This window comes from Protomyctophum parallelum, assembly GCF_964188405.1.
Source record: "Protomyctophum parallelum genome assembly, chromosome: 7".
Taxonomy (NCBI): domain Eukaryota; kingdom Metazoa; phylum Chordata; class Actinopteri; order Myctophiformes; family Myctophidae; genus Protomyctophum; species Protomyctophum parallelum.
The window spans coordinates 12997907-13011067 of NC_139705.1; the positions used below are offsets into that span (position 1 = coordinate 12997907).

The following is a 13161-nucleotide window of genomic DNA, read 5'->3' on the forward strand; positions in this document are numbered from 1 at the left end:
ATGGCAATAAATGCCGGGAAGGGAATCTCTTCTTGTCCATGTAGCTAAGCTACCCCTCGGCCCTATCAGCTCCATTCACGTCTTTTTCCCTTGGTCCCTATCCTTTCATTGCTCCCCTGGCTCCAAGGATGCAACTCTCATGTACCAATGGATTTTTTATTTTTTACTTTGGGGATGCTCACTATAGTACCACCACAAGAGGGCAGTGTTCACTATCAAAATGTATCTTCCAAGTTCAGATCTGCATCAGTCTGCATCAGTTAATGTACAAGAAGACTACACATGGAGAATGTAGGCTAGAAGATTTTTTATTTGGATCAACGTTTGCCTGTCATCTCTCCTATGGTACCAATACAGCATGGTGGACAAATCTTATCCAACGACAACAAAATATTAAAAATATTGGGTCCGAAAGGCTAAATCTCATCAAATGGTGGTCCGTGCATGGCGCTCAAATGTCGAATAAATAATGGGCCTTGATATGAAAAGTGTTGAAAACTAGTGGATAGTAGATATAAAAATCACACCTGTGTGAACTGAGCGGTGCAACTATACTTTACTGTACTGGTACTACATTTATTTTAGGAATATGTTTAAAATAATATATGCACGTTTTTCACCGATTTTGCACCTGGGCTCCCTATATCTATTTCTTGCTTTTTCGTGAAGTCATGATGAAATATTAAAGTACCTCAAGTTGCCATACATTGGGTAAAATATACCCGTGTTTACGGTGTAACAAAAAATGTTTTTATTGTTCTAGGGTTAAGAAGGATAATTATAGAGCAGTGCCCGTGGGTTCACAACAGCGGTGCCCTTTGGGCACTGGCCTACTTGGAACGATGCAAGTTGGAAATGTGTCTGTGTCCCTTTTATGCCCATATATGGAGTTCTTTGTCAGGCATGACCAAATGTGGAGTATATGCAGACATCAGAATGATGTCAGAACAGGCCAGCTCCATTTATGGATCCTGGTCAGGGGCCCTGTCCAGAGCCCGGGGAGAGGCCTTTTTGGGGCGGTTCTGGACAACCGTGGGTCCGTCCGACGGTGGTGTGGCACTGGCAACTGGTGTGTTGAATTTGAAGTCGGTGGGGCGAATGGTCATTTTGGGTACAAACAAGTTGACAGGTGAATTTAGGTATGATAATGATGTAACGGTAACCTGCACGATGAAATGATGACTTTACATTGTTTCTGATTTAATTTAATTTAATTTATTTTGTATTTTATTTTTTGGGGGGGGGGGGGACTGCCAAGTTAACTTTGAGGGGGCCACTAGGTTTGACCTGTATCCCAACAGTTTGCAATACTAAGCATGGTGTAAAGTTAGCACAGGTCCTGATTCAGAGATCAATACCACGTGAAGAGCCATCGCCCAAGTATTGACACATCAACTCATTATGGATGATCTGTGGTGTGTGGCGAGAAACCTCTCTTTTCCTCACTTCCCCTTCGTATTGATCCCTTCACAGGGTACTCTCCCTCTTATTATCTTAAAAGCATCTCTGCAACACTGCCCCGATCGATATTTCACTGTAGCTTCCTATGTTGTTGGTGTATTTTCCAGGGAAAGTATAGCTGAACTTCAGCAAATAGCTGTATTAATTTTAAGTTGTAAACGCTCCAAATTTAGGGTTCAGTATAATGTAAAACAGTAGTCTAGTTCAGTACAAATATGGTGCATGTTCATTTCTTTACCTTAAATGGAGTACTGGTATCTCAATACCATCATATCCAGAAAGCAAGTATTTCAATACAACCAATATACTATGAACCAATTGTGATACTTCCATCAATTTTTGAATCTATACTTAATCCACAGGAGGATGCTTTACTGCAGCAGTTTACTATCCGTTATATCATTTCTTCACTACATCATCTTTACAGCTTTTGATGGTACCCCCCAGACACTGCTTTTATGTTTCCTGCAGTCAAAGACACTAAAAACGGATGATGCTGATAAAATGAAACTGCATTTAAAAAAAGAAGAAACAGACAAAAAGAAATCCCCAGTGAATTATTTTTATTAACTCCCTGATTTAGAAAACACAAATGCACCAAACAATATCATACATGCACAGCTCCAGTATACCAAGATCAGCTGACGACTTTTCAATGTGAAAACATTCCCTGACACAATCTCACAGAGATCACCTGGACATCAAAATACAGAGGAATCATCACAGAAAGGCCAAGCGTTGCCGCTCAGAGCTTTTAATGTATTTGTTCTTTGACCAGTATGGAAACAGAGCTGTGGGCAACTCGTGCTGATGTAGTACTTATGTGTGTATCTTTTGATGGGCCTTCAAGTAGCAATAGAATTGTAAAGTCATAACGTTAAACAATAAAAGTATCTAGTATGCATTCACTAACTACCTTGTAACAGGTAGGGTTCGTGTCACTCCACCAAACGGACGTGATAGCAGCTGCTAGAAATGTGTTGCTCATGTGTTTTTCAGTGACTGAGAATTGCCTTTACAATTGGGGCATTGTGGTATGGTCCTGCACTCGAGGACGTTGCTCCGACTCATAATACTGTACATAATATCTAATAGTGGGAGAGACATTTTATCCAACTCACTTTTGAATGAGTCATGGCTGACTAATTCGGTACTGTTGTTTTAAAAAGTAACACTTGACCTTTGTGCAGAATTGTCAAAAACAATCAAGAACAGATCAAACATAAAATAATAATACATTAATAATAATAATACAAACCAAAACCAAAAACATCTCTGTCTTATCCACTGTACTAATATTACAAAACACGATGGTTGGTAGTGCTTTTGTGCACTCAAAAACAAACAAATAATTAACTGTGTAATGTTTGTTGCTGTATTTTCTTCTGTTTGGTGGAATATTAAATCAGCCAGAAAGATGCATTTTCTTTGTAAACATTTCTTTTCTTAACATTAAAGGACATTCTGTGATGAGAGAATGTATGCAGGTTGACCACACGTACAATAAAGCCACATTAATAAAACAGGATTCAAAGACTGCTTTTCTAAAGTGGATAACACTCATTTGGGGAGGTAAACATTCAAAAGCAATGTATAGCCTACACAGCCATCCGTTTCATAATGCAAAGCCTTGGCTTGGCCTTGGCGTCACTGCAATCTGAGCTTCCAATGTTTGCCTTTCACAGGCATTTATATTTAGATAATATTTCAACAGGTTAAAAATTAGGTTTCTCCACCCTCAGGCTGACCTTGTAGTATTGTTCAATTTGAAAATGAGTACAAAAACTTCCTCAATGCTTAAGCTGTCCAAGGCCCTGAACCATTAAGTACAAGAAATGGGTTTAAAGTTCTTTCCAAATGCTGAATGGCCTTCCTAAGAACAGTCATCCATGACACACACCGGGCAATGGAATATGTGCCCATTTAAAAAATGAAGACACTCACAGAATAGCATGCACATGCACTCCTTTTTCACACACTCACACACACACACACACACACACGCACACGCACAGAATCTTTGTAGTGCCATCCGGGAGGGATTGTCTTGATTTAGACATCCTTAAATCCTGATATATTAGTCTTGTGTGGATGCCATTAGACCCATTTCTCCTACAGTATATGTCCTTTCCCATAGAGTCCCCTCAGGCCCGCTCTAATTTATTAAGATGTTTTAATGGCTGCTAAATCATGGCACATATCAGACCTTCCATTTGTCAGGTCAATCCATTAAGTAGACCATTGTGTCATGTGCAGATATATTTCTGATACCCCCTTGCAGACTGTTAAAAGTTGGAGATAAACAGGTACGGAATACCTGAGCAGTGAAATTATGCTGAAATAATGTACATAACAAGCAGCAATACAAACAAAGTCAATTCAACCAAACAACGGGTAGACTGACAAACATTCCAAACACAAGTAGCCATAAATGAGTCACATTTTGCCAAATAATGTCTCAGCTGGTGGCTAGATTTCAATAATTAGACTGGCACAATTGGCAGCACTTAAACCTCTCTCCACTGCAATGGCTGATGACGTGTGGCAACTGGCATGCAACCCTGGAACAGAATGTCCACAGAGATGGGCGCAGGCTGCAATGCATAGGCAGTGGGTGAAGGGAAGTTGCACCTTTTCCACTTGCACAACTGTATGCATGCAGATGTAGAAGTAGAATGAGTGGATGCAGCATAATTATGGTTAAATTAAGTGGCTCATAATAACTTAAAAAAGCCTATTATGTTACATTCTATGAACAAATGAAGTGAAAATGGCAGACCGTACTATTATGGTCTGTTTAGTGTGTTCCGTCTAGGATACAGGAAAAAAGAAATCACACCTGTGTGAAGTGAGGGGCGCTCTTATAATACATCACATTCCGTCCTCAACCAATCAAATCATCACAAATGTCATTCCGGCCAATCACCTTTGGTGTCTTTACTTTTCTGCGCTCACTTTTATCTTCAATATGTACTTTGCTCAGCCAATCAAATCATCGCTATGGGGTGATCAGCCAATTACAAGCCAATGTTTGTGTTCACACAAACCCGGACAGCTGGGCATAGGAGGGGCTAGCCTCTGAAAAATAGAGTCCACAACACTGGTTAATAATAATAATCATTCTCGTCATTATTATTCCTGAAGAAGATCCAACCAGATTGAAACGTTGAAGCAAAAAAAACAGTAGAGCTGAGTATTATTAACCAGTGTTGTGGACACCATTTCTTTCCTTCCTGTATTAGCGTTTGTCCAGCACCTGGGCTAGAGTGGATGTGCATGCACTATCACCTCTGTCCGTGTAGGATACAACCACGTTTTTTTAATGAAACACATACGTACTTCTAAGATGAAGATGGCAGCCATAAGTACTTAAACACTGCCGTCACTAGAGTCAAAATGAAGCCATTACAAGTCTCCAAAGGCACGGGCACAGGCGAATGAGTATGCTCCGCCTTGCCGAGTAATGTGTAAGAGAGGGTAACTTAAAATATTAAAAAATACAACTTTATATTACAGAAATTTGCAGTTAGACACTCAGTTTTAACGATAAAGAATTGATAAATTAGGTTTAAAGGAAAGCATGTAGCTATCTCAGCAACAACAACAAGAAGGCTCCTTCTACTTTGGCACATGAATGGAAGTAAGGCATCTGTATCATTCTGGAGTCAAAAAGAGAGAAACACTCGTTCCTGTTGACAAAACAATGTCAAATAGACCTGTCTAAAAAGTCAAACGAATACTGTACATCGACTCAAACAGCACTCTCCAGTTTTGTGCTGCTTCATACACCCAAACGGAACACTTTCAAAATAGTTTCATATCACCTCCAAAATAGGTAAACCAAACATTAAACCTCACAAATAGAAAAAAATAACAAATACTGATACCGAAGGTTCAAAAAGTGTCAAGTTTGTCATTGTGTCATGATGTTGATCTGAGTGTCGACATTGCGATGATGAGGAGCAGAGAGAGAGGAGAGACATCTAGACTCCACGCCTTTGAGCCTCGGGCACTCATACCTGCAAGAGAATGTAATGAAATTAAAAATATCTTTTCATTAATTTAAATAGTGGTGTGACTATTATCACCCAAAAATATGTATTCTGTCCGAGATAGTCTCTTGGAATATAATACGTGAAATCATATTCATAAACGTATAAACACCTGTCTTCTTCACTTGAACTAATTATTTGATCTAATGTCCCACCGTTCTAGTTTGACAGTGATCTTCCTAGGGGTCACGCTACAAATTACAATAAGTTATTTGTTAGACAGTACAGTGAGTGAAGAGAGCTGAAGTTACTACAAGGAGTGCATCTTACCAAATACAGATTATACATGCATATTGGTGGTGAAAGGGGCAGCAGAATTGTGACGGAAGTTGATTTATTTGCAATTACTGTATGTTCAAGCATGATACAGCCCACAGGCCAATTTCCATGAATAATGTTAGCTAATGTTGTATGTCATTGAAGTTGTTTTTGTGTGTGTGTTAACCTGAATTAACCTATAATTCATGTAAGACATGATTCACCTGGTTCATGGAAGTACCGACCTTCCATGAACAATGCACTCTGCTTTGATTATTATATCATCCTTTTGTATGAATTATCAAGCAGAATATCAATAGGCTAATAAAAAAAGTTTTCCATGAATTGGAACATTTCAAAATGTAAACCAAAATGTCAGACAAACATAGCCTTCCTCATCAAAATGAATTTGAAAGAAAAGGCCAATGTGGTATTCAATCTCACTAAATTGCTTTTTTTCATGGGCTCAACGCAGAATATCAACATTGCAAATTAGCATTTAGAGGAGAGGAAGAGTTAGCCCCCCTGGAGTCCCACAGGACAGTAATAGCATCTAGTAAAAGAGGAAGTCAACCTCTCTGACAAAGATGGATTGCACTGCATATTTCAGCAAAATACAAGGCTGCACAGCACAACGGGGGTGGCTGGGGGACAAGAGTTATAGAGTCACAGGAGGACAAAATGTCCCTGTCAGGGATTTAAACTGTTAAGTGACTTAATTTACTAGGGAGCAGGTATGGAAATACGAGTCCTTCAAATCCCAGTTGAATCTGTCTGTAGCACAAGTTGTTACCCTGTGCTCACACCAAATGTGACCCTTTCTGTCTGTCTGTCTGTCTGTCTGTCTGTCTGTCTGTCGCAACCAACTTTTGGGGACGTGACTAACGCAGTTTTAAAGAAATAAAGTGCTAAAGACCTTATTTGGAAGCAATCTAGGGTCCTATTTTCTGTGACCAGCGCAAACTAATTTGAGAGCGTCTTCCACCATGTGCACCTGCTATATTTTGTAGATACCACAGTACCGTGCACTGACTTTGCGAGTGAAGGTGTGGTTGATGTGAAAATGAGGCGCTAAAATTAGTTGTAGCACTATCACTAAAGACATATTCCCCACAGACTTTGCACTTGCACTTAAGATGACCCTTGGAGCTCATCTTACACAAAAGCATGCCTACACAATTAGGGCTTGAACTTGAAACAAATTCAAGGATGCACTCATATTTCTAGTAGTTTGAACATCCTTGGCAGATAACATGCAAAATATTGATTGGAGCTTAATTTTTTTTAATTCTTCTTGTATGAGTTACTGAATAGGCATGAACCACAAGCAAACCACTTAATGTTTCAAACTGTGAGCGGCCAGCTTACTTAGTTGGTGGATTTGGATGGGGTCCGAAGCTGGACCAAGCCCTCCTTCACTCAGCGACCGGACGTAGATAATATAGTTGTCATCTTCAGGCAGGGTCAGCTCTGCTGTTGAATTGGCTGTTGTAAATGTGTTCACCTCTCTGTGTTTCTGTCTCCTGTATGACAGCTGAAGGGGAGAGAGAAATAAGGTGGTGAGGTAAATATGTATTGGAGCGTGACGGATTAAAACAGTTTTATACCTGTAAGACAAGTGTTTTTACTAGTGTTGACAGTTTCGACCCACAGAAATAATGGATTCTCAAACGGAAGAAGTGTTGGTGAATCCTTGAGCCACATGTCACATCAACAATATTAGAAAGGTGCTTTCAGCATACCACAAATCTCCACCAGACATGTACTAATAATATTATTAGCGATATATGTAGTTACATTTCTACCTACAGTAGAAATTGAACTACATAGCAGTTGTAAAACATTTCTACTGTATTCCTCCCTCTCTCTCACACACGTTCAGTGTCAATTATATTTTTATCGCCAGTTAATCAACTTTTTTTTAATGTAAGCGTCAGGTTATCACTGCCACACTTAGCAAGAGTATGTACTGTAGGTGGTGTAATAAACTACACAAGTTGACAGTGTGTGTGTGTGTGTGTGTGTGTGTGTGTGTGTGTGTGTGTGTGTGTGTGTGTGTGTGTGTGCGCGCGCGCGCGCGCGTGTGGCCGGGTCGTAACAATTAGTTTGGATGCAAGCTTTGTATAAATTCGGCACAATTTTTTTTTGTTGGTTTTGGTGTATGTTGTCATGTTTATACATGCATATTTTGGTGTTAATCTAATGTATAATGCAAAGTTGCATGCCTGTTGCATTAGCTAGTTCCAGTACATCGCATAAGTCAGAGGGACAGGTGTATTATAATTGGCTAACACATAGTCTGGATCCCATAAATCAGACGACAGGGGCCAGATTGGCAAGTTACGGTCCATAGCCTCTTGAGACGCATATCCCATATCCTGGAGGATTGCTCTGTAATTATCAATACAAACAATGGCATATTTCAGAATGTAGGTCTTTAACTTGCTGTCAGCATGCATAATAAATATTATGCTGATCGGCCAAGTAGATTAGCTGCGGACAGTCACACAGACAGACTCAGGCACTGACACAGAGGCAAAGCTAAAACATTACACTCATAAACTAAACTGTATGCTCCCCTTCAATAATTAGTGGTAATATGAGTTAAATGTATACATATTAAACAAAATGCATATCAAATATAATTAAATTGTTGCTTACTTGGTAACCAGTAACTTCTGACTCTGATTCCATAGCCACCACAGGCTCCCAATAAAGGAACAGTTGAGAGCCAGTTAGGGTCCATTCAATATTCAGTGGTGGTTGGGCTGGTGCTGCATGGGACAAAGGCATATCTGGTGTGAACTGTGAAAACAGTCCCTGTACTGTCTCAATTTAACAAGACCTTCCATGTTTAGGTCTTGTGATCTCCCTCTCAGTTACATAAAACGCTTGTCATTCCTATATACCTTCCTATATTCCATACTGTCTGTATAAGTCGTGATTCCTGTACCGTAACATCTCATTACCATAACAAATAAATTTACATTTCTATTATAATATTTTCTCTTCCCATAACACACTGATTTTGAGGAAACGAGTGAGACTAGCCTTTGTCTCTGTTTTACTGATTGCAGTGACTTAAAACACATTAAAGGACAACTTTAGTTTTTTTTAACCAAGGTTCATGTTTTAGGTTGTTATTAGAGCAAGTAAAAGATGAGTGTTCATTTTTTTCATTTGCTGCAAAGCAGCAAATGAAAAAAGTTTAATCTTCATCTTTTACTTTCTCTAATAACAACCTAAAACATGAACCTTGAAAAAAAGTTGTCCTTTAAGCTTTTAGCTCATTAATGTTATTGATCATAGTTACTCATATTCATTCAGATATATAACCCTCTATGTTTTTAACCTTTTAATACTCTTCAATGTGGATACAAAAACAGCCTTTCATTTTGATGATCAGACATGAGACATCCAGGGGCACACCAGTATAGTTGCCCAGTTTGTGCCTCGATTCACATAACAGCAACATGGCCTTTATCATTCTGGGTCTTAGTTCCATGTCACCACCTTTCTGTGTGTCCTTGTTCTCATCTCGAGTCTTAACTTATTTATAGATATACATACGTGGCTTTTTTGTAGTGGCGTTGATTGCAGGGAGGAAGGGGCCTGTACCAGCTGTGTTGAAAGCGCTGACAGTGAGGAAGTACTGAGTGGTTCCTGCCAGGGCGCTCACAGTGACCGAAGTTTGGTTCCCTGGTACCCTCAGTTTCCCCATGGTCTCCGGTTTAGTGTCATCTTCCCAGTATACCACCTATCGTGAATGGACAGCATGTATTGTTTCATTTTAGCCATGATCTACAGCTTGGGAATGAAGAAGAGGGCTGTACATTGTATATTATCTAATGGGGGTTCAAAGGGAGGTTATCTAGTTAGTTTTGAACTCTGCAGAGGAGAGAGAGAGAGAGTGAGAGAGAGAGAGAGAGAGAGAGAGAGAGAGAGAGAGAGAGAGAGCTGGATAATGAAGCAGTGGATAATAGGACTATCTTGGGAGAGATTATTGTTATCTTTCTTTCATGGATTTGGGGCAGCCTTTTTTATCTTAAAATTAACATTCATTATTTAGCTGACACTTTTTCCTATCCATGGATCATCACAAAGCCCATATAGAAGAGTACTTTTACTTTGATATTGCACACAACAACTGATTCAAGCTGCACAATTCCTCTGTACTAATTTAAGTATCAAAGTATAACATCCTTACATTATCTGTGAAGCCAGACAGAGTCTGATTTACTGTAAGTACATCAGTGTTGAAAGTAACTTATCAATTCAATATGCAAAAATCAATCCCACTACTCCAACTTTATAATATTGATGACAGCTCACCCAGCTAGTTCACCTATAGTGAGCATGAGCAGCAAAGTTAGAATCTGACTGCTGTCTTGTCTCGTAAGACGCCTGTCTCGCCTCTCTCTCTGCTCTTAACTTAAGATATTTTGTCTGGTATAGGGTCAAATGAAAGTCTATCACCTATCAATCATCACCTGACAAAAGCAGTACAAGGCATGTGGAGAGGCAATTCTTTTGTACTCTTGTCTGCCCAATGTATCTGTTGAGCCAGTGCTGTGAAGACCTGTTTAATATAAGAGGCAGTGCCTCTGAGGTACACCGCAGGTGACAGCAAGCATGTGAATTGTGTTGCAGAAACTCTTGACTTTCATTTGCATTTAAAATAAGTAATGTACCTCATAACCCAAAACTCTTTCAAGGGTGAAGGAGAGAGCCTGCCAGTTCACTTCGATCTCAAAGGCTGAGACACTTCGGGCCCAGACTCCTGTTGGCATCCCGCTTGGCTCTGGAAACAACAAAAATGCCCGATGTATACTTAGAATTTGGGCATTGTGTGTTGTGTCGTGCACCTTAAACATCTGATCGACAAGCTCAGAATGTGTCACACTGCGACACATTACGACAGTGGTATTCAACTGGCCCTGGAAGAATTCTTTTTTTTTGTCTGGGAATAATAAGAGGGCTGATGGAAGTTACAGGTATGGTGTTTGCGATATGAATTGTGAGTTTACCATAATGACAGTAATCGTTAATCATATTCCATCATATTCAAGGACTTTTGGAGAGTCACTGAGCACTGCAGAGGGTGTGTGTGTGTGTGTGTCCAGCTGGTGCTCGTTGATGGCCGTTAATGTAAAATATGTTTATGCACTGTCAAATAGGTCTACATCTATTCTAACATCTAAGGTAGCATATATACCTGCATGTATTGTATAGACATATTATCCTGCTCATTACTGTGCAGAAATATGCATTTTGAGAACCCACAAATCTTCACGTGCACGCTGTGCTGCCCCCCCACACACAATCATTCTACAGTTGTGGCCCCCGGCCTAATCTAGTTGAATATCCCAAGTGTCCATCTAAGTATAAATCACACTTAACACAATCAGCGCCGGGAGTTCTTGAGACCAGGAAGTTGTACAACTTCCTGGTTGTGCACCAAATTTGTGCATGTACAACTTCCTGGTCTCAACTGTGCATGTTTCTTTCCTTCCATGGAGCACCATGGAGCAACATGGCGTCGCCCGTACGGTCTTCGCGTCTCGTCCTCTTTAGACAGTTCTTGGACTACATGTTGTCTCAGTAAGACAACCCTCCCCCTATCCACAAGGAGGATCAGTGCACCAAAGCATTATGGGAATTGTGGTCCAGAAAGGAAGTGAGCCCAGTGTCCATGACATCATGGAGTCCATGGACACTTCGAAATACTGAAATATCTAAAAACACAAATGACCCACAAACCCAAAGAAGTGGCTCTTTAACATCCCAAGATAACCTGAATGAATCCTCCAGTCCTGAAATATGATATATCTTACATCCTTAGATGAATCATTGCTACCAATATCTGCTGAATAATAGATGTTCAATACAGTATAGTATGAATTGTTTTTAAAGTGGTTTTAGTTTTTTTCTAGATGCTTTTATATGTGCATGGATTCAATTATTTATCATGCCACTTCAATGTTAAAAAAAAAAAGAAAACCCAAACAAACAAAACAAAAACAGTATTTGCCAAGTATCTGTAAACATGCTGAGATGTGGCTTTTAGTCTGACCTTTTCTTGGATAAGACTTCAAAGACACTGGTGAAGTTAGGAAGCAATCTTGTGTAAAATTGTTCTTTCTATGTTTACACACATTTGTATTTACAGTATATCCTTCTCGTGGCTTCTCATCTTTATTTAAATTCTCACTGGAAGACTTTTTGTTCACCATAATTTATTTATCAAGCTCTTTCTACTCAAAATACTGACAGCAAAGCAACTTAAAGTTCAACAATGTTCTTCTGGTCATGAAGTGCTATTATGTTTGTAGTGCTAAAAAAAGTTTTCTAAATCATGACAATTTTCTGAAAGATTTCAAGCACATTTTAATGATTTTTCAAAAATAGCAGACCTACAAGCTCGTAGCGCCCCACTCGGTGGCGTGCTATGAGCTTGTAGATCTGCTATTTTTCAATAGCTAAATTATAACATAATGTGTAACACCAGCCAAAAATGGGTTTTTGGCTGGGGAACCCCGGAAATGCTTTGACCATGTCTCGCGACCCCCGCCCCACTCCCCACCCCCAATACAACCTGGCTGCAAAAATAACCTCAAATGTTTTTACCACCAGCAGCAATATGACCAATAACAGTACAGTATGCCTATGTAACCAAACCTGAGTGAAAACTCAATGACCGAATTACTGAAATATCTAACTACAGGAGGTCAAATGATTTGTATTTTGACAGTCCGTAAATACGCAATAGAGAAGTTTTTATATGCCCTTTGGATTTCCTTGATCTCATATGCATTCTTTTAAATATTAGTGTAATACATAATCTTGCATCTATGCAAATAATATTGTGAAATGATCTTAATGTACCTTCCTCTGCAGAGTAGATGGTGACCACTGGACTGAAGGGGCCCTGTCCTTTGCTGTTATAAGCTCCGACCTTGACGTGAAATGGGGAGAAAGGCGCGATGCTATCGTTGCGGTACACATAGCGGGACGCCCCCGGGGCGGATGTGGCCACGTGGGTCCAGGTGACCTCTCCGAAAGCACGGAAGGCGATGATGTAACCAAAGCTCTCACCATTCTGCAGTTCTTCGGGGACAGGCTGAGAGTGAAACACAAAACTATAGTGATATTAAAACACATACAAACCACTCACGTTCAGCCCACCATTGGGCTGACACAATCACCGCCACCCAATATTGGAGCGCCCAGAGAAGTGTGAGACCCACAAATTGCTTTTTACCCCACCTGACTAAATGAAATGAGGGCTAAATGGCATTTAAAAAAATGGAGCTCATTATAGTGTCCCTGCAGCCTCTGAAATGAAGTTATTTCTGCATTTGTTGAAAATTAGACCACTAAAATAAATAGG

The 13161-nt window shown here is 39.8% G+C and overlaps 1 protein-coding gene across 1 annotated transcript in view; it reads right to left on the bottom strand.

Annotated features, from left to right (window-relative positions):
* Positions 1-5356: 5356 nt before the first annotated feature.
* The window catches only part of LOC310861249 (contactin-3-like), a 50843-nt gene continuing 43038 nt past the window's right edge, over positions 5357-13161 (bottom strand). The window contains exons 18-23 of the mRNA XM_083768646.1: positions 12657-12891; positions 10463-10572; positions 9342-9528; positions 8433-8545; positions 7140-7305; positions 5357-5480 (exon numbers count right to left, since the gene is read on the bottom strand). Coding sequence (XP_083624772.1) covers positions 5383-5480; positions 7140-7305; positions 8433-8545; positions 9342-9528; positions 10463-10572; positions 12657-12891 — 909 coding nt within the window. The 3' untranslated portion in view covers positions 5357-5382. The remainder of the gene's footprint in view (positions 5481-7139; positions 7306-8432; positions 8546-9341; positions 9529-10462; positions 10573-12656; positions 12892-13161) is intronic.